Genomic DNA, 21,319 nt, shown 5'->3' with positions numbered 1-21,319 from the left:
TAACTCACCATAATGTAGATTTGAAACACAAGTGAAATGCAAACACAGAGAAGCTGGAATGGACTGCCAAACATCTTTTTAAATTTATACTGCAACTTCTTCAAAAAATCCTATGCACTGACTTAAAATTTGGTTCCTTGAGCATTTGGATTCTGCCCTATTCTATCACCTACTGCTGGTAATTAGAATTGTACCCTCCTACGCTGGAGACTGAATTTGATTTTGAAGTGAATATTAACAGGTCAAAAATTACATTTTTTTAAACTTGGATGGCAAATTAGTCCTGCTGCTCTTTACCACCTACCCACTTGCAAATGGCTGCAACTTCTCGGCAGTTAATGAAGTAGCATCCGTATGATCAACAGAAAGAAGACATGTCTTTCTAGTTATAACTTATTTCACTTACATTTCCTCTGGAGTACCTCCATTTTTATCCATTTTGTAGCAGAGATCTTGTAGCCTGCTAATCAGTTTTCCTGCCACTGGCTGTAAGTAATCCCACAGGAGCTTCGCAGAGAACGACTCAAATTCAGTGGGTAGATAATGTGTTTCCTGGAGTTCACCTGTGCATCTCTAACTCTCTTTACCAACTCTGCTACCTTACCTTAGCATCTGATTTTGAGTCTCTTGGGCCTGCAGAAGAGGGCCGAACAAAATAACTGTCTGTATCGAGAAATGTGGCCCTTTTAGTGGTTAATGAGCAAGCTGAGCTGGGTCTTGGAGGAAGCAATGACTTTGCTCTAGACTTTGAGGCAGGAATCTTTGACAAAGAGGCAGTCTAGTCATGAGAAAACAAACAAAACACAACATGAAGCTGGACAAAAGGAAAATACATGCAACATGGACCAAAAAAAAAATATGCTAATCTATGAATTAATACTTTTCCTGTGTCTGGTAATGGTCTATGCAGATCTGACAATCATGGAAGTTTCAGTTTTGTGTTGTTTGGCTGAAATCACATAGGTCTGGACAGAATTATCTATTCTAGGAATCTGCCTTTTTCTGCAGATGCTATTTTGGTCTTATTAGGAAAAAACTGGGGCCAGGTGTGGCATTTAACTGGTACAACTGCTGGCTGGCTGCACTAGAAACAAGTGCAAAGCTACAGAAGCACCAAGAAATTCCAGCCCTTTAAAGCTGAAATATATCCATCCAGGCTAAAATCAGGAATAAAACAGTGGGAATCCTAGAAGCAAAGTTACACCAGTATTCCCACAACAGTGGGAGGGCAAGACAGTATTCCTTCTTTTGCCACTGTGTACAGACAAAATCCCTAACACACGCCAGATATTGCTCTGTGCATTTGGTGTCACTCCACAGAAATGAATAAATTTATATTGGCAGTATGGAGTCCTGGCATGAGGAAAGCTATATATGGTTGAAAGGCTGACATGGTATATTACTGTGAACAAATACTTGTTTGATACCAAATAATGACAATATCCCATTCAAAGAACAATTAAACACCAACAGGACAGACAGGAAATCTTTGTTTATACTTAGGAGCCTTTCTGCTTTACAAAAAGGAATCTCCTTGAAACAGAATGGGGCCACTTTGTTTCTTCCATAGGTATAACTGGTATTACAAAGAACAATTGCAAAGGTGTTACCTTTCTTGTCCTGATCCTCTCTGTAGTCATAATAGCACGAAATTACACATAGGAACAATCCCAGTGGGCCTGTCATTCTGGGATTTCTACTGAACTTTAGCATTGAACTTGGAATTTGAGCTCAATCAATCCCCTAGACTTTCCCAATGTTCAGAAAAGGTACATGAGTTGATTTTAAGTTGTCTTGTTAGAAAATGAGAAATAAGAATGGGCTTCCCACTCTGACAGGCCTCTGGCTTAGGCTATATACTCAGCCTATGGAAAACTGAGGCTGGTGTGCTGAATGTCATCCATGACATCACCCACATGATTAAGAGTTGCAGAACTGTATAACAAGCAATTCCAGTCCTGCAATACAGCTGAGAGGAGTTCTGTTGGATGTCATCCTCCAGACTACGCAGCAAGACAAGAAATTGGGATGGAAGTGCTTTACTAGCAAGAATATATTCCCATAATGCGTTTTGCCTCTTTTTTAATTCTTATTTTACTGTCTGAGAACAAACAGAAGTAAACCAGTGAAAAATTATTTTACACAGAAACTACAGAATATGTTTCTGTCAAATCAAAGGCTTTTCCAGACTTTGATTGGTTTGTCATAATTAAAATTATGGGTCTCATCCATTTGTGAAACTTTGGATCTTGTTTGGAAATCCGTGAAGGTATTTATTGATGCTGAAACTTTATAGAAGCAGAGTATCTATGTTGGGTGGCCCCAAGAAACAGACATTCTGCAAGCTCCTTTCTAAGCACATATTGTTTGAGGCTCAAATCATCATTCTGCGGTTTTCACTATTTTCAACTTGCATGCATGAAATTACCCCTATAATGAGACTGAAAAACTCTTACAGATTAAGGTTCTAGTCACAGACACAGACTTTTCACTTATATTGCTCAGTGTCCTCTGTGAACACATGAATCTAATGTGGATGCTAAAGATGGACAATGCTGAGATCTGTCAGTGGAACAGATGGGGAAAAGGCATGACCTTGAGCTTCTGCACAGCTCTGGTTATCACAGTCTAGAGTCCCTCCATGTTATTTAGGTAACAAAGCACTTTTTAGCATCAGTAATAGAAGCAGAATCTGCCCAAAGCTGGTTAAGCAAGGAAAAAAAAACAGTCTCACTCCCTACAGGAAAACTCAGTCTCTGATAGCAATACATCACCTCTGACCTCTGTTTTAATTTATGTTGCCGGAAGGGTCAGCAGAGGACAAAGGTCTATGTAATTCTCACTGAAACTCAGGGATTGCTGAAGTGGGGATGCAGAACCCTCATTTTATTTCAAGGTGTTCCAGGTTTTCATCACCTCACTGAACTGCAGGTACACAGCTGCTTCCAGCAGATGGAACTGTTTAGCTTTTCCTGAACTTGTCCCGTGTAAACGGCAGTCTGAACATGGATAACAAAACTGACCAGGCTGGATGATCTAACATTACCAGTGGGGAGGAAAAGGATGTACTTGAAAGACATAAAAGCTGAAAACCACAAAGAAAGTAAATGAGGAGAGATCTTTATAAAAGCAGAGGCAAAGTCAAGGCACAGAAGAGAAAATGTCCAAGAGGTGCATGAGTGTGGCAACCAGAAAGGCAAGGCAAGAGGGAGAGAAAGTAAGCAGGGGACAGCTTTCTGATCTGTGCTATAACATAAGGGGCAGGAACAGGAAAGGTACACAGAAAGATAATTTCACAGAATGATTTTGCAGTGCTTGTACTAGAGCACTCCATAAACACTGAAAATGGGTAAGTACTGGCTTCTCTTGTGCAAGTGTTGATGGTCTGCCAAGAAAAGACAGTAATAAAACATGCTCAGACTCAGCCCAGAAACCTGGCCAGATCTTATTCACTGTACTTTTAAAGAAGCTCTAACAGTTTCCCAGCTATGAGCTGGAATAGGTCAGACCTGAAAAACCATGGTTCTACAAAGCCTCCAATCAGTTGTGCTGTTCTCAGCACTACCAGTTTCTTATGATTCATAAACAATGTGTAGCACTTCATGTGACACAGCTTTTTGCTCCCCAAAGAATTGAGAGTCTGGTTCAACAAGTGAAAGAAATCACCCATGGAATATACTAGGAAATGTATTAGGAAATTTAGAGAAATTCCATTGAAGTTCTTAATTGTTAATGATGGAGGTTGGTCCTGCTCAGGGCCAGGAGTTGGACTCAATGATCCTGATGGGTCCCTTCCAACTCAGCATATTCCATGATTCTATGATAACAATGACACAGTGTTGTGCTGCAGATGTGGATTAGTATGTGTCACTATCATGGAAAAAATAAATGCATAGGGGAGAGTGAATGGAGGTTGGTTTCCTGGGGATTTTGGAGCGATGGGACAGAAACAGTGCAGTGTCACCAGGGAGCAAGGGAGTCTTTCCTTAAGAGAGCCAGACACAGGAAGCAAGAAAGTCTGTAGGGCAGCTGAAGGCAAGGCAAAGCAAGGTTGCAAACTGACAGATTATAACACAGACATTGGCTCAGGAAGTGGCCATACTGAAAGCACTGAATCATATGTACATTCTCCTGGCCAGCAACTTCTACACAGGCACGGCCCCTGCAGAACACTGGGCTGTGAAATGGCTCACCAGGAGATACCCAGGTCCTGGGGGAGGGCTTCTGCCTACACAGAACTTGAGTCATTGCACTGGCAATGCAAGCTGGGTGCTGCAGGAAGGGCCAAGATACACAGCTTATCCCACAGAACAGCCTGGCTCAAAATGCTGAGCAGACTTCAAGTCCTGCAGTTCAGAGTCTGTGTGCCCTCTGTGGATCTGCAAACTGTCACCATCTACCACTTGAGACTAGGCTTCAAAGGTTATTCAGGAAAGGTGGTTTTAATTATCCTTTTAAATGAATAATGAATATGGAGAACAAATTTTAAATGGAACACACACTGAATTAACACAAAAAGAGGTGAAAAAAGGGCAAAAGGAGATTATAAAGATGAACAATAAGATTATTTTACTCACTGAGAGTTTTTCCTTTGCTTGTTTAAATACAGCAGGAGCCTGGTTTGTTTCACCACCTGCTGCTGAGAAATCCAAAGAAAGACTTGATAGTTAAAGACAGTAATAATAAGCATTTCCATTTAGTACACTTCTTAGATCAATTAAATGCCTTGAAACTACTGTGCAAAGTAAGTACTTTGTGAATTACCCTCAGCAAACTGTATGCAGACATTTACATGCCTTGAAAATTTTCTGAATTCATCTTACTTGAGGTAAAATGGTATTCTATGTGTTTCAAACAAAATGAAATTTTGTATTCATGTTCCTAAAAGTCTATAAACTAAAAGAAAAAAGTTCCAGAAATAGCTGAAAAATATAAAAGTTTCTGGTCAATCCTCAGACAACTTAGCATCCTGATTTTCAGGACTGTCCTCTAAAAATCAGGCTCCTTTAAATCATCCACAAATTAAAATTTTAAGAGAGGCCTCTATAGTCACCACTTTCAAAATATTAGCCAACATTCATAATGGAAAGAGAGAGATGCACTGATGAATTATCATCCTAGTTGTGTCAGCAGGGTCAGTGTGTCATGGTTAGCTAAACTCTCTAGAATTTAAAAATTCAAAGTTCATCTGGGACATCAAGAATGTTAATTCAGTATTTTATTTATATGATACAACATGGTTTGAGATAGGATCTTTCTCTTGGCCTTTGAATCCATCCACACTGGTTTTTGAACAGGGCAGATTTTTGGAAAGCAGGTTATTAGCTTCACCCCAACACTGCTACTTAGGAAGGGATGTGCCACTTAACAACTAGACATGAAATCTTCTGGCACCTGTGCCAGGATGCCCTTGGTAAAGGCAGAAGTAGGACAGCAATCATAAATTATGACCTTCTGCTATACACCCAATTGTTTTCCAACCTTAAACCCAACCCTAATTCCTCAGACAGGAAAGGTCAGGTTAATTTTTCCCTTTTCTAATGCAGGTCCCAGGTGTGGTGAGGTTATCCCTGGTTTTCTGTCACACTACCCACTCTAGTCCAAGGTGTAGGAGAGAGAATTTGTGAGGAGGAAAAGAATATGTAACTGCATACTTCAGTTCTTCTGAATTTTTAAGAGAGGTAAGTGCAGCAGAGCCTTCCCATGTCACACTTTACCACAGCTATTACTGCTGCTTTGGGTCTTGTTTCCATCTCTTCTAGAAAACCACAAACAGCTTCTTTTCTCCTTCCCTTGGCATTCAACCCTAACCAGTCACAAGTGGAAAAAAAGCTGTGTCACTTGTGCCGATATGCCTGGTAACAACCACAACTTCTCCATCTGAACACAAGATTTCTACAGGTCCTGCTGTTGGCTTAAATACATAACAAACATGTTTCAATTCTGAGGTCACCAGAGGGTGACCTCAGAATTGAAAACAAGAAATATCATAGCCAGGTCATTGTCCTGGCCTTGCCTCCAAAAACACTCCTCTGATAACACAACTGCAGTAGCAAATCACAGCCACCCACAAAATCCAGGCCAGGCTGGGGGTTTCTACTCATGGAGCTACATTAGTCAAGGCAAAGACTTCCCAATTCTCTCATCAAGGTTGGCCATGACATTTCTTTTTCAAATGGCAAGGACAAGTCTCTCAAAAAACTGTCCCTGCCTCGTGGATATGGTGTTGTGAGTTACTGGTATTTGCCAGTGCTTACCAGTGACATGGGAATTGTTTTCAGGTATTGAGGGGCATTAGGGCAAAGATGTACTGTTCTGGGCCATTGTGCAAAACATAAAAGAAAATATTAACTTCTTTTGGTAGATATCTGTATCTTATGACTGGACATGTTTCACTTTGAAGTCATGGTAAATGCAGTGTGGAGCTTTTAACTGACTGCAACACACTCAAAGCTCTGTGGACTACACTGCCAAGAACTTTTGTGGGGCTCTGTTACCTAGGCATTAGTAAAGCTGAAATGGCCACTTCAAACAGGATGCAGTGACAGTCAAAACTGGCTTCAGGAAATGGTGCTGTATTTTATTTGAAAATGGGAGAGAGACAATGTCCCTCTAGATTCCATGTCCTGGAGAAACCTGGATGACACATTCAAGCTCAGGGATATGTAAGGTAACATATGACCACCTGCACTCTTAGAGTATCACATAGTGTTGCAGTCTTTCTCATGGTCTCCCCCCAAGTCCCATCAGGAAGTATAAAAATGGGAGGTAGAAGAAAATAAGACATACTGTAATTTTTGCAGCAACAGTGAGTGTGCTGAAACATTCTGCAAAATATATTTGATCATTTTCTGTCATAGTTTCAGCTCCTCTGCTTTAGAGCTCAAAGTTCAAGCCACATTTCTGAAAGTTTTATGATGAATCTGGGTCCATCATTTTGGTTGCTGTCCACCTGAGGACTTAAATAAAGGAGGACTTAAGTAAGGGGGATCATTTTTGTATTATATTTCTCACTTTGATTAATACATCTGCTTCACTGTGTATTGCAGTGAGAGAGAAAAACCTCTGAGATGTTTCAGGCACATGTTTCAGGTACAGGGCAAATTTCCTTATCCAAATCCATTGGTATGACTCAGTTCTCTTTGGGATTCTGTGGGTCAGAACAGTTCAGAGGAGGTAGTGGCAGAGCACCTGAGGGTGTGACAGCACTGACCACGCAGCTGTAGAAGTGTAGAAGAAGTTGAGAACACTACAAAGCCAATGCTTTCCCCTCACCCATGTCCACATCTTATTGAACCCCCTGGGGCTTTCAAAAAAACATGTGAATTATGAGTTGTAACTTCTAAGCTATCAAGCTGTGCTTTGGCAAGCAGCAAGAGATAGCAAGGAGAAATGTTTTAACTGTTTTTTAAAATTCTGCCCTCTTGGGTAGTTCTGATCCATAGTGCAAGTTAGAACAGCCCAGAGATTGCAAACTGAGAAGGAGCCATCAGTGCAACACAGAGGGGACTGAACCAGCCTTTTCTTTCCTGGTTCCATTACTCCTGAGAGGGGGAAGTGAAAGGATGAGATCCTGTCATGGGAGCGAGGTGATGGGATCATTAGTTCTGCTGTCCTAAAGGAACACAGCCAGGATACAATCTGCACTTCATACAGCAGAGGCACAGTTCTAAACCTGTTCTAATCCTCTGACTGCATTTTCACTGGTCACACCTCCCTGCTGGGGCTGCCCTGCATTTACAACAGCAGTGACTGGTGCAAAACTGCAGGGGAATGACTGCCTAGGGACACTTTTAGTATTGCTTTGCTTATCAATATGATGGGTAACGAATCTTCCTCTTAATTTCTAAGCTGTGAGAAGATGCCCGTGCACTTCTGCATAGCTGTTCATCATTCTCCTCTTATTAGCCCTAGTTCCAAACAACCACAGCATGTGGCTGCGTTACTCAACAGAAAACCTGGCCTCTTTCAGTAATTTTTTTTAAGATCACAATGAAAGTCAAGATGTTCATCCTTCCACTTTGAACTCACAGGAACCATGAATAATATGTGAAAATGCTGGAAGAGTTATTTTGGTCCTCTAAATAATGATACACCTATGGAGTCGTAACAGGTATAATTTCTTTCTTCCTTTCATCTTCCTCTATCAAATATTAAGATTTTTGCTTGGAATGCATTTCGCAGTGTGAGCCCAGATTTCTTCTCTCTCAGCTCCATGCTGCATGTGGCTGGATTCTCCCTGTGGATTTTGACTGTACAGCATAAACATCAGTGACAGATTGGGAATTATCAGTGCAGATAACATCAATAAACAATATGTAAGTCTGAAACACTTCTTATTATGCATGAGAGTAAAAAAGCAGAATAATGGAAATGCATACCATGGTTTAAGTTGCCAACATTTTCCCACCAGAAAATAAAATAAAGCATAATTTTTTAAAGAAAAAATAAAAATAAACAAAAAAGATGAGTAGAGATTCCTAGAACACCACACTCTAAGCACGATGCCAAGTTACAACCACAGCACTTGGAGGCCCAAGCAATGACAAGCATACATGATCATGGTCTCCATCAAACAACAAACAAATACCAGGAAAGAAAGAATAAAAGAAAAATGGTACAAAACACTAAAATAGCAATACTATTTGTGAAGATTGATACTCTTGGAGGAAAAAAAAAAAAAACAGAGAAGCTGCTAGAGCTATGAGATTTACAAAAGAAAATGTCTATGTTTGCCAGCCACATTGCATAACTGAACAGAACGCAGTCACCTGTCTGCTTCCGTTTAACACAGGAGAGATGAGTTGGTCTAGTATATTTGATAGCAGGTTTTAAAATTATTTTCCTGGAGGGAGAGTGGGCCTGAACTTCAGTTTTTTTAGCAAGTTCAGCTTTCTTATACACTGCTATGGACAAAAAGAACACAAAAACATAGAATCAGAAAAAAAAACAAGCAAACCATTTCATATGATCAATACATCAAGTGTCAAGCCCACTGTTCCACAACTCCAACCCAATGCATTGCTTCTTCTGAGGGGAACAAATCCTGTGCTGGAAGAGGGACAGCACTGGTTTGCATTGGCTCAGATGCATTACCCAGTGATCAGTGGGGATGTCTACAATGAAATAGGACCAGTGGAGCAGTGAGCCTTGGACATGGCTTCTCACATAATTGTACAATATCTCATTAAAGAACTCTACCGTTAATAATGTCATGGTGCACATAATCTACAACAGAGTAACCAGATAGTATTGTAAAATAGTAAGAAAATAAAAAAAAAATTGTAATAGGAGTGTGAAATGAACCTTTTTTCCTTCTCACTTCATCTCTGGAGAGTGTGCTAGGTTCCTTTTTAGCTATTTTCCTTTCAGGAGTAGAAATCCTGCCTCTCCCAGTTTTAAAAGGTTTCTCTTTTTTATGCTTATCAAGAGATGATCTTCGCAATTCTCTCTCTGCTTTCTCCTCTTTAGGAACAGTCTCTAACTGTTCAGTCATGATGCTCCTATCATCATCTGTAGGATCAGAGCAAATTACAACAACAAACAAAAGATTAGCAACAAATGTTAACAATACTTCAGAGGAGCAGGGAAAAAATAGTTGAAGATAAAGCAGATGATTAATTTTTAAAAAAGAAAACTATTTTTACCATTTGTTCTGAAACATGCTGAGATTACTATTATAACGGAAATAATTTTGCTTTTCAATCATTATGATTTGGAAGCAAAAATATTCAACAGACAAAACAGAAAGGATAATGCACACCTTGAGTGTCTGCCCAGAGACTGTCTGTGTCCATGATGGAGTCATCAATTGTTGTTTCATCTTTGTAATCGTCACACGTCTCTGCTTTGTAGTTAGTGAGCAGGATTTCTTCTCTCTGGGGTGAAGCAGGAGCCTCTCGGGAGCCTTCCTTGGGCTCAACTTCCACTTCTTCAACATCTAGCTCCTCTTCAGCCTGGGAGTCTCCTGTTTCAATGTCTTCCTGCTGAGTAGCAGCAAAGCGCACGCTGTGAGAAGCAGATTCACCCTCATCAACTGTTGTCTGCACCACTGTGATAAAGTCATCCTCCACCGTCACCACTGATTCAATAATGCCTTTCAGTTCAGGCAGTGCTTCTGGGCTACCCTTGGCTCCCATTTCTTCTGCAGCAGTCTTGCCAAAGTCTGGGGGCATTTCTGATAAAAGGTACTGTTTATCCTCTTCTTTTGCTTCTTGCGCTGCTTCCATCTCTGCCTCCTCATATTCTTTCTCTTCTGGGGCTCCAGCTGCCAGTTCACAAGGCAGCAGCTTTTGGGTTTCCATAGGTTTCACAGCTCTATCCAGAGTCTCTTCAGCTCCTTCTACAAGTTGTGGTATGCTTTCCATCTGAATCTCAGCAGGCTCCTCCTGGAGAGACTCAGCTTTTGGAAAGAGGAGCTCCACAGAAGTCTCCTTTGCCGGTAACTGTGTAGGCATCTCTTCCCCAGACATGGGAGGTTTTGGATGTTCTGCTTTGATATCCTCTGCTTTCACAGATTCTCCATTCAAACTTTCTTGGGCTTGATCATGCTCTCCACTAGATTCATAAGATTCCTCCTTATCAACTGCCTCTTGATGCACCAGATCTGGCTTAGTTACTTTTTCCTTAATTTCTGTTTCTGACAGTTTGGTAATGTCCTTCACGTAACTAGGCTCAGTCTTGGAAAGTACATCTGCCTCCTTTGCTTCTCTGGAGAAGGTGGTCTCCTCTTTCTGCTGAGTGTCTTTGGGTTCAGGCTCTGCTCTTTTAAGAGAGGTTTTGTCTTTCCCTAAAGGAAGAGAAACAACCTCACTAATCTTAGTGTCTAACTTACTCTGATATTCTTGGTCAGCTCTCATTGCAGCCACCTCCATGTCATGCTTAATAGCATTGTAATCTGGTTTAATTGGAGCTTCTATTTCAGCTATTTCAGGAACAACACTAAGAGTCTTCTCCTTCTCCATCAACAAACAAACAGAATCCTTTTCGATTGATATCTCTGAAGCAGAAATTCTGTCACAGATTGAATCAGCAGGTAAATGAACTTTACTAGCCACACTTTCTTCTTTCCTTTCTAACACTGCCTCAGCCCTCGTCTTCTCTGGTTCTGCTTCTTTAACAGGACAGACTTCTTTAGAGTCAACTTGATATTCACTTTTTTCTAGCACAGTATCCAGTTTCTCTTTTTTCTCCTCCTCAAAGTCCCTCACCAGAATGGACTCACCATGCTGCCCTAAGTCTTTTTCACTGAGGAAGTCTTCTTTTGATTTTTCAGCAGCTGCCAGCTTCACTTCTATTAAAGACAAGTCGGGAGCGAGGCCACGTCTCAGTTTTTCATCTGTGCCTTCGTAGAAGGGACAGGTTTCACTCGTTAAATTCTCACTGTCCTGAACTGGAGAAGGGAGTGGTACTGTGTACTTATTGAAAACACAGTAGCCCAAGTCTTCCAGCTGACTTTCAGCTTTTAGAATTACATGGTTTTCGTTTGTCACAGGTGGCAGGGCTGTGCTGCTGTCTTCCACAACAGTGTCAGAAGGAGCTGACTTCTTCTGTGCCCCCTCAGCATCTGCACTCACAGAGGCTAATCTAGATCTTGTCCCTGCCAAATCTAACATTTCAGGCAGGTCAGGAGCCAGGACAGCCCCATTTTTGTAGTAGTCTTTGGCCTGGAAAGATGGTTCAGCTGAGGTCTCAGGCTGGACATTTTCTTCTACCATTACTTTTTCTTCTTCTATGTGTTCATCTTCCTCTCTGCTTTCAATGGGGAAACAGGGGGCCTTCTCCAGTGCTGGTGTGGTTGCTGGCAAGTAGTCATCACCTTCATCCATACTTCCACTAGTGTTAGTTAGAATATCTGAAGCAAGGGGAGAAAGATCATGTGCACGACCAAAACTAAAGCCTAGGGCTATCGAATCCAGACAGGACATGGGCAAGTTAATAGACATACTTCTCTGTTCAATTGCAGATCTCCCCCCAAGTCCCAAGCTCCTGCTTAGAGTTAGGTCATCTTTATTTTTACTGTGAAGTTCTCTCTTATCCCCATAGACTTTGGGGTCAATAGTGAACATCCTTTCTGTTGGAGAACTGGGTTCTTCAGATGTGTCTGGTGTATAGCTCTGAGCCAGGGTACTGTACCCCATTTCACGAGTATGCACATTCTGCTGCTGATTCAATTCTGCCTCTAATTCTTCCTCCTCCTCCTCCTCCTCTTCATCTTCAGGTATTAGACGACCTCTCTGATAAGGCTCATATTTACTCTCTTTAGTGTCACTTAGCTCATAGTAATCACTGCTTTGTTTCAGAATATCTGCTTTGAAGGCTTCCTCTTTCAGAGCAGAGGTTTCAAAATACTTCGACATTCCTGACTGATCCTCCTCTTCTTTCATTTGATGAGGAGCTGAAACACTTGTCTTATCCTCCTCAGTATCTTTTTTAACATCTTTCTCTTGAGAAGCTTCAAGAGTAGGAGTCTTCTCAGTGGTTAAACCAGGTGCTTCAGGGGCTTTCTCTGTTACCCTGGATAACTGAGTGGTATCAGGGTGCTCTGTTGTTTTCTCAAGGGTCGGTTCATGGCTTAACTTAGCTGAGGGTACCTGTGTGCTTTGCTGTGCCTCCTTTTTCACATCTGCTGCTGCTGAGAGCCCACTTTGGTCCATTTCTTTTTCTGCTTTGAGAGTATCAGGTGATTTTTTAGCTTCACCATCCTTTTGAAAGTCTGTTTTGTCTAGGGAAAGTGTCTTAACTTCTGTTTTTGTGGGAGTTTTACCATAATCTAATATTCGAGCCTCCTCTTTATCACAGAAGTCATACCTTTCTTCCTCATCGCTCTCATCCTTAGTCATGTCCTTTTCCTCTCCCCATGCAGGGGTTTTTGGGGTGCTTGGAGTTTTCAATCCATCTACAGTTGCTGCTGAGACTTCTTGTAGAGCAAATGTCCTGTCTCTGTGGATCTGTTCATCTTTACTGAGATCTTTGGCAAACAGTTGGTCAGTAGGTTCCTGATGTGTTTTGAAACCATCTTTGAGTGAAAGCTCCTGGGGGAGAACAGGAGATGGACCTGAAGGAAGTTCACTTTTGGCTGCTTCTGCCTTGGGTTCTGGTAGCAATAGAGAACTTTCACCATGGCTGATGGCACCACCTTGGATATCTTTGAGGTTGTCTTGAAATTTGATGGCCATAACTTGGTTGGTTGATGAGGGCACACCTGCAGTCCTTTCTTCCACCCTGCTCTCTTCAGGCAGTTGAGATGACAAGTGCTCTTTTTCTGGGTGAGCAGGAGGCTTAGCAGCAGGTTCTGCAAAACTGGCTTCCTCTTTCTTTTGTGAATCAGTTTTCAAGATCCATTCTGACGGAGGTGAAAGCATTTTTTCTTTGTCTTTGCTCTCTGAATCCTTTTTATCTGCAGCCTCTGTTTTTGCTGACTGTGGAACTAAGGCATCATATTTAGGTTGCTCAACAGTCTTATTGTCTTTCCCAGATTCACGTTGCTTTGTGTCTAATGGTTCTGCTGCAAAAGGGCATGTGCCCTCCTGGACACGGAATTTCATCTTCGTGGCTGCAAGTAAATCTGAAGTAGTTTGTTTGGGTTTTATAGCAAAATTATTTAAAGCACTTACAGGCAGGCAATCATGTAGCTTACAACATTTTGGTATGAATGATGGAATGGAAAGGGAGAAAGATGTGAGCATGCAGCAAGGCATCCACCTAGAAATCTGCTTTTAAGTGTCAAATACTAGTTTCCTTTCAATGTATAAGGTTTTATAAGGAAAACGCGAGTTGTACGCATATAAATGTGAGCGCTGAAATGAGATGATTTCATGTAAATCCTTCATCTTCATGATTTGTATACAGCAGCAAAACCACAAATAACCTCACTTCATTAGAAGCTTTGCTGGACTCTGTAGCTTAGTTTTGTGTTAGTAAAGTCTGCAGCTTTAAAGGAATCAATAGTACCTTTGTGTGCTGGTGATACTTAAAACATACATAGCTATACATTTCTATGTATTTTTATACATTTTTCCTCTACATGCTGCCTAAACTAGAGATAATGCCTGCAAAGGGTTTTGCAAGTTTCAGAAGCGGTTTGTTTTTTAACTGTACTAGGTTATAACATTAGCTCTTTGTCAAATGACCAAAATCTCACTGCTGCCACCAAACCATCATGTGGAAATCGGCAACAGACCTATGAATAGTCCCAGATCTTGAAGGTCTGGTCTTCAAAATGGCCAGTCACCAACAGCTGTAGCTGAAATCAAAGAATGCTTAGCATGTTTCCATGACTCTAGATCAGGCCCTAATTAAGTTAATTTGAAACTAAAAAGGCTAGTCTTATACCCTTATACCTTTATTTTCAGAAATTCCTAGTTGGTTTTTTTTAATACTCACTCTACTAATCATTATTAGCTTGATCTTTTTTTAATGTCCTGTGGAATATATTGATTCCTAGCTCACTGAAATCTTCCTATGATGGAAAATATGAAGAGAAAGACCGCAGAATATGGCATATCTTTCTGCACTAATCTTTAAAAATGGTTTTATGAGTTTTTTCTAAAGCTTGTTACAACCAGCATTGGGCTGACTCTGAATTTCCTCAGATCTGAAGTCCATGGAGCCGCATTTTTGCTCTGATGAATCTGTTTTTAGAACAATTATTATTGCTTATTCTTTAAATATTTGCATACGTTAATACTGAGTCAAGAAAGCAACTGCCATTCTAAAACCTACAGGTAACCAAACTGGAAATCTACACCTATGGTAATTTTTCTATTTTTACATTTGGTGACTGCCTTGCAATCCCCATGAAGTGTAAAGCATGGCCACTGGGATGATGTCATCCTCGTTTGACAAAACTTAAATAGCTAGATACTGCTTTTCTCCATGCATCCTTCTGTGTCTCGTACTGTAGTGTAAGCAAACAATACCAATGGCATCAGAGTATATTCTGACTGCCAAAGGAATTCAGTGTTCCTCAGAACACAAACCTCCTAAATGCAGCATTCCTTAAGCAGGTAGGAGTGGCTACACCACTACTCCACACAAGGTGTCTTTGTCCTTTGTTCCACAGGCTGAAGAGAAATACCATTAAAAGAGGAATACTGAAGCCTGGTTATGTACTGGTTACGTTTTCTTACGTACTAAAGATGACTGCAGTAAGCATTTTATTTATTTTTTATTTATGTTCAGAGACTAAGTCTAAACTTCACCCAGTCCTAACCTTCACTTTGAAGGCAAACATCACAGTGGAAGTGATGGAGATTTTGCCTAAGAAGGGCACTCCAGCAGGGTAAAGCACTTGTAATAAGGTGGCACACACAAAAATAAGAGTTCTGGCAATGACTGAGGAGAGGAGGGGTGGATTGCAATGGATGACAAGGGTATGATATCAGAAGCAATAGCTTTAAGGAAGCTAAACCAGAATGCGCTGAAGCACACACAAAAAAAACCAAACCAACCAAACCAAAAACCTGCACACTGCAAATGGAAACATTTCTACAGTTTAAGCATCTTTATGTCATAGTCAAAGGCGGTAAATCTGCTGTTTGAAAGGAATGCAGATGAACCTCTGCACCAAAAAGGAAAAAAAAAAATACATAGATTAGCAATGTGACTGGCAAACACATCTGAGATGGGGAAATAAGGCTTACACAGAGGAATAAGCTCAGCTGCAAAGCATATTATATCATGGCAAAGTAAAAAACTCAGGAATCAGCCGCAGCGGTGGGAAACCATGTTGTCATACAGCACCTACACAATCATATTATCCACTACACACTCTTCAAGCATAATAACAAGAACAGTCATACTAATAAATGGGAAAAACAGAAAATGAAGCAGGCTTGGAAAGCACTGGAGAAAGCTGGAGAAGGATTTGCTGGCAGCAAACACATGCAAACCTAAGGAGGACACACCTTCCCCAGGCAAGGAAGGGGATGTGTCTTCCAGGAGTGCTCCAACCACAAAGGTCATACTCTCCCTGCTGGATGCCACACTTGGCACTTTGTCTTCATGACACACTGAACCACAATCCCACTGACCCTCACAGAGGCCCTTTGCCTGGTCTGAAGGCTTAAGGGGCCTGTGCTCTTTCCCCACTTGCTTCCCAGGAAGAGCAGCAGGTTTCACTTCCACAGCCATCAGACTCTTTACTGGTTCTTCTTCTTGGGGATGGAAAAAAACAGGTGACATCAAAACCAACAGTAAACACCAAGCAAACAGCTGAACAGGATTGCTTTTACATAACCCTTCCAGGACTGCATTTACATAACCCTTCCAGCTCAATACTTTCGATTTAAGTCTGTACAGGACTGCCAGTACTCAGTTCATTTTAGCCACTATGGAACTGAATTTTCTTTAGGGAAAAAAACCAAACCAAAAGCCTGCCTCTCCCCAGACAAGCATGTTTATGCTGTAAGATGAGAGCTGAAAGTGTTTTACAGGAATACCTCTCCCAAGGGTGACAGTGGGTCAAACAGTCATTGGAAATGGAGATGGAATGGAATAATGGATGGCTCTGACAACACGAACACATCAATGAGCTCAAAGTACACTGACATTTTTCTAATAAATGTGCTGTTTAGTCCAGTACAAGACATTCAACTGAGATGGAGGAAGGTATGAGGTATTGATTTCTTTCCACTGACCTGGTAATACAGACTGCTGAATGCCAGCAAGTCAATCTATTGTATGAATCCTGGATTTGGCAAAATACTGAGAACTTTCATAGTCATAAAAGGCCTTATGCATGGCTAATAATTAATTGTTTGTGCAAGATTTCTGCCAAAATTCCTACACTGAATGGGTTTAGAAATGATTTCTCCCTTACACTGTCTGACATCTGAAATCTGTATGTGAAAATCACTATTTTAACACAAGGACTCTTCATTTCCTTTGCTGTTTCCCCACTTATCCCCAGGCTCCTCATCATCAATTAAGTCAAAGAAACCAATGAATGCAATATAGCTATTTGTTCATCCAAATTTCTAAAACATACCATCAGCCTATAGGCTGTTAGGATCAGTATAGTAGTATCAAGAACAGTCTTTGCTTGTGCCATGGTAGAAGAATTATTAGAAAAATCTGCATCCCAGGCTTGTACTCCTGCCACTGCTACTCAGACAAAAATTACTGTGCACTATTAGTATTTCCTCTGGTAAGAAATCAGGATTAAGTGTGAATCCCTTGATTCAGCAACATACTCAAGGAGCTGACCAGCAGCCATGCTGCAGGGAACCTGATGACATCCCTGAGTTTCAAATGTGTCTCACAATGAAGTACTTTTCCTAATCAAGCATAGAACAAAGCAGTTTTAAATCTGGAAGTGGCTGTATCCAGCCTCTTGGAATTACAAGGGCTTCATTTTTCTCCTGAGATTGGCCCAGTGAAAACCAATCAATCATCTGTTTCAGCTTAAAAGAGAAAGAAACATAAACACTATTTGAGGCTGAGAAAAATATCACTGTGTAAAGAACAACACAATATTAATAACATAAAATAATTAAGGTTAGATACTGTATCTCAAATGAACAGAAGCCAGAAGATTCAGAATCAGACCCTGACCAATGCCTGAGCGTTGTAGAAATAGAAGCAGATTGTAAAAGCAGCCTTGCAGGACAACAGGTGTGCAGCTACAAAAGACCCTGACTTGAATAACTTGCTTTACTTTTCTTTTTCTGATTTTATGTACTTTTGTATGTGCTTCCCCTCTCAATTAAAAAAATTCTAAGGAAAGCCTCTCCTTTCACTCTGAGCAATACTCCTTCATTTCCTGAAACACTTTACACAAAACCACATGAATAAAAATACTCAAACTAGAAAGTTATCACTGAATCAACAGAAAAATCATATAGTCTCTCTTTGTGCAGCAGACTCTTATGTCAAACAGACTGCTGGCCAGCAAGAACAGCTGTTTCACACAATAGTCTGGAATAGCTGGAATAGCTGGAAGGGACCCAGAAGGATCATCAAGTCCAACTCTCAAGTGACCAGCCTGCACTTGGCAAAACCTTGGCATTTTAGTACTGTGCTCTCACCAGCTGAGAGGATCTCAGGGTCTCATAATGCCAATCTTTCCACTCATGATCCAGCTTATTTGCCTTTTTTCTCCCCCACATAGATGTTCTGAGATCTTACACTTTCACCAGAAGCAAATGCTATGACTGAAAAGGAAGCTGCCCATGAACTGTTATGTACAGCTACAGGCACATAGCTAAAGTAAGGCTACACTTGTGATTTTTCTATCTCCCTACCTTCAGTCAGACATGCTGACATGAACAATCTTCAATTATTAGTGATGATCTTTTACTGATGCTGTTATTAGGCTGTTAATTCTGTAATTATCGTGTTAATTCTAAACAATGGTTTTCTTAAAATGAGACAGTGACCAGTTTCAGGGAGACAGCTCCATCCTCCTGAGACACAAGCCTTTAGAGGACCCAGTACTGTTTTTAACTTCAGGTCCCAGGACTGAGTGCTGTGAAATGAAACATCACCTATTTCACCTTTGAGAAGTCAGCTGTTCTGTTAGTCACTGAAAAAGATTCTCCCTTGATTTTACTTTTACATAACACCTACTGGTAAAATACTACTTACTGATGTGCTCAGGTCATAAAAACAGGAAGCACAGAAAGGCTTTTCTCCCCTCAGTGTTTGCAGTCATCTGGCACAATGCAAATGGAGTGTGCAAAACAACTGGAAATCAAACATGACCCAATATGGCCTGAAATTACCTGTAAGGGGTAAAACTTACTTCACCTGCTGAAGAATTCAAGTCCTTCCAAGGCTATCTTTGGTATAGATATATTTTTTCCCCATTGTGTAAACAATTGGCTTACTTTCAGTAACAATATTTTGGCCTACTCTGCTTACTCTTCTTGGCAGTATTTCTCTGGTATAAAGAACAAATTAGCTTCCAGTTCTTTTAACTAGCTGCTCCTTTTGCTTCTGCTATAAGCCAGGCCTGAAGAACAAGAGCCCTGATTTAAGTGGGAGCCATGGTTACACTGACCCCAAAGCTGCTCATGTTGCAGCTTTACCTAGACATGGAGAGACTCTTGGAGGGATGGCACTTCCATCTGGGGAGAAAATACAACTAGGTTTCCCTCCCCAGAAGGCAGCAAACCCAGGCACATAAAGAATGGAATGGATGGCAGGTGAGCACAGGGGAAGAGGAGCCAAATGGGACCAAACTACATATTAATTGCTTAGAAGAACACATGCTGTGCACAAACCACTTCTCACAACTCACACTATACCCATATACATTATACACCTGACTGACTGTACTACAAACCTCTGAAGTGTCCTGACATAGATGTATCCCTCACAGATTTAGTGATTAAAAGTGAAATATTTTAAAAGTTCTTTAATTAAAAAGAAAACCAGCTTACAATTTGGCTTTATTTTTCATCGTATCTGTTTCAAAATTCCCCACTTTTCCCTATAAATAAGCAGCATTTAAATAACAACAACAACAACAAAAAAAAACCTTCCCCAAATAGGTAGCTACCTTTTTTTTCCTGATAAAGGCCACAAAGTGCTGCTCACAGCAGTCTCTGTCCTATATTTTATGCTGTTGTATCACATTTCTGTGAACTAGCTCCCACCTTGGTGTTTGCTAATGCTTTGGAATGACAGGTTTATTCCCATCACTGAAGCCTTGCAGAAAATCACATTAGTGGGACTAATGACAAGTACAGGGACAGGCAGTTGGAGCTGTTTTTGCAAGACAAAGAGAAATAACACTACCCAATGAAAATGACTGGCCTGCCACCTCATCCGTACAAGCCTAGAGGGGAGACTTGGGACCTCCTGTAGGCTGAGGAGTCCTCTCATCACAAATAAAGCTATGAAAAACTAAACATCCAGTGCTAGAGAGAAGATGTTTAAGTCCATTCTCAGTGTATGACAACTGGCAGTTTGATGAACACAGATTCACGGGGAGCCTTAAGCAGCTGCAGCTATTCCACTGGATTTCCTACCAGCTTCAAGTACAAGTCCATGCTTTGAGTCCCTGATCTTTCTATAGGCAATTATAACTTACAGGATTTCTCCCAGAGCCCCCAAAACTTTCACTCTTAGATCCAGAACACTAAGTCAGAAAGCAAGGCCTTAACACAGGCAGCATAACAGATCTCCTTGTGGGATGCCAAAACAAGATGGCTCAGGAATGCTACCCTAACTGCGATTAGCCAAGTCTTGGAAACAATTTTGATCCAAAATAATCCCATTTATAAGAGCTCTAAGGTTCTCCCTGGCGAACAGCAGTAAGTTTTAAGTTTCTTATAGTATATCATGAAAAAACAACCTCTGTGTCTTTACAAAAAGCTTGTCTGCTTTCTCAAGTAACCTGCAGTAAGTGTCCTGTAATGTCATGGCATGGACTTCCTCTGCCTGGGAAAGGATTGCTGTAGGAAAAACCCCTTCAGGCTCAATCACCTCCCAAAAGGAAGTAAAAGGAGCAGTGAATGGCAATCTTAGCAGCTTCTATACGTATCACAGTCCTGCAAGAGAAAGATGGTCCATGTTTAAGATGGGTGCCATCGCTGAGGCTGGCTGGAACCAAAGGCAAGCTTTGTGCACAAAGATCACACATGGAACTCAGTTAGGAGAACTGTATTCACAGTTTCTTTCAGGGCACAAAGAGTGCCTGAACCACTGATGGCTTAGCTGCTTCTCTTCTGTAGTGGAATCCAACCCCCATATTCAGGGGTTTATGCAATATTAAAAGAGGCAGTTATGGAAAAATAACCTGGCAACCCACTTCTGCCAAGCAGGAAGCTCTGCGGAGCACTGCAATAGGAAATGCTAAGCACAGCATTGTGCCCAAGCTTCCCACTTTTCCCTAGAGCTTAAGAGCCAGAAGCAAGGTTGCAGGGAATCATGTCAATCTGCTTGCAGTGCAGAACCTGTGGCTTTCTTCTCCATAGCAAAATCCACAGAATTCTGTAACAGATTTGAAGGCTCTCAGGGCTTGTGAAAGGCAAATTACAGGGGGTGAGCCCACAGTTCAGGGCATCAGAGACCAGAAATCAACTCCCTCCTAAATCCAAGAAGGTTCAAAACTTCAATCCCCCCTTCTCTGCAGGGTGCCCTCACACCAGCCCATGAATTACTGAAGACAAAGCACTTGCCACCTCTTCAGCTGGATCTGGGACAACATGAAGGAAAGAAGGGAAGGTGGATACAGTCAAGAAGCTGAACACAGAGAAGGAAGATGTGCAGAAGGGGAGGTTCTCCTTCCAGCTGTGGGTTTATTTATTCAGGGGCCCTTCAACAGCAAAAGGCATCAACAAGAGTGAAGGTGAAATCCCAAGACTTCTCT

General features: G+C 41.2%; 1 protein-coding gene across 32 annotated transcripts in view; it reads right to left on the bottom strand.

Annotated features, from left to right (window-relative positions):
- The window catches only part of MAP2 (microtubule associated protein 2), a 219,858-nt gene that overhangs the window by 21,272 nt on the left and 177,267 nt on the right, over positions 1–21,319 (bottom strand). For 13 of the 32 annotated variants that reach the window (XM_088058647.1, XM_088058646.1, XM_088058659.1 and 10 more), the window contains 4 exons: positions 9,764–13,567; positions 9,307–9,513; positions 8,772–8,906; positions 4,578–4,639 (listed from right to left, as the gene is read on the bottom strand). In XM_088058647.1, the coding sequence (XP_087914773.1) occupies positions 4,578–4,639; positions 8,772–8,906; positions 9,307–9,513; positions 9,764–13,567 (4,208 nt within the window). Of the gene's footprint in view, positions 1–604; positions 779–4,577; positions 4,640–8,771; positions 8,907–9,306; positions 9,514–9,763; positions 13,568–21,319 lie in introns of all 32 variants that reach the window. The other 19 variants (XM_088058656.1, XM_088058672.1, XM_088058658.1 and 16 more) reach the window with 8 other exon arrangements.

Source organism: Pseudopodoces humilis, chromosome 8 (genome assembly GCF_049639895.1).
Source record: "Pseudopodoces humilis isolate 2021_Gansu_Grassland_sample_001 chromosome 8, ASM4963989v1, whole genome shotgun sequence".
NCBI classification, from domain to species: domain Eukaryota; kingdom Metazoa; phylum Chordata; class Aves; order Passeriformes; family Paridae; genus Pseudopodoces; species Pseudopodoces humilis.
This window is presented reverse-complemented; position numbering and strand designations above follow the sequence as displayed.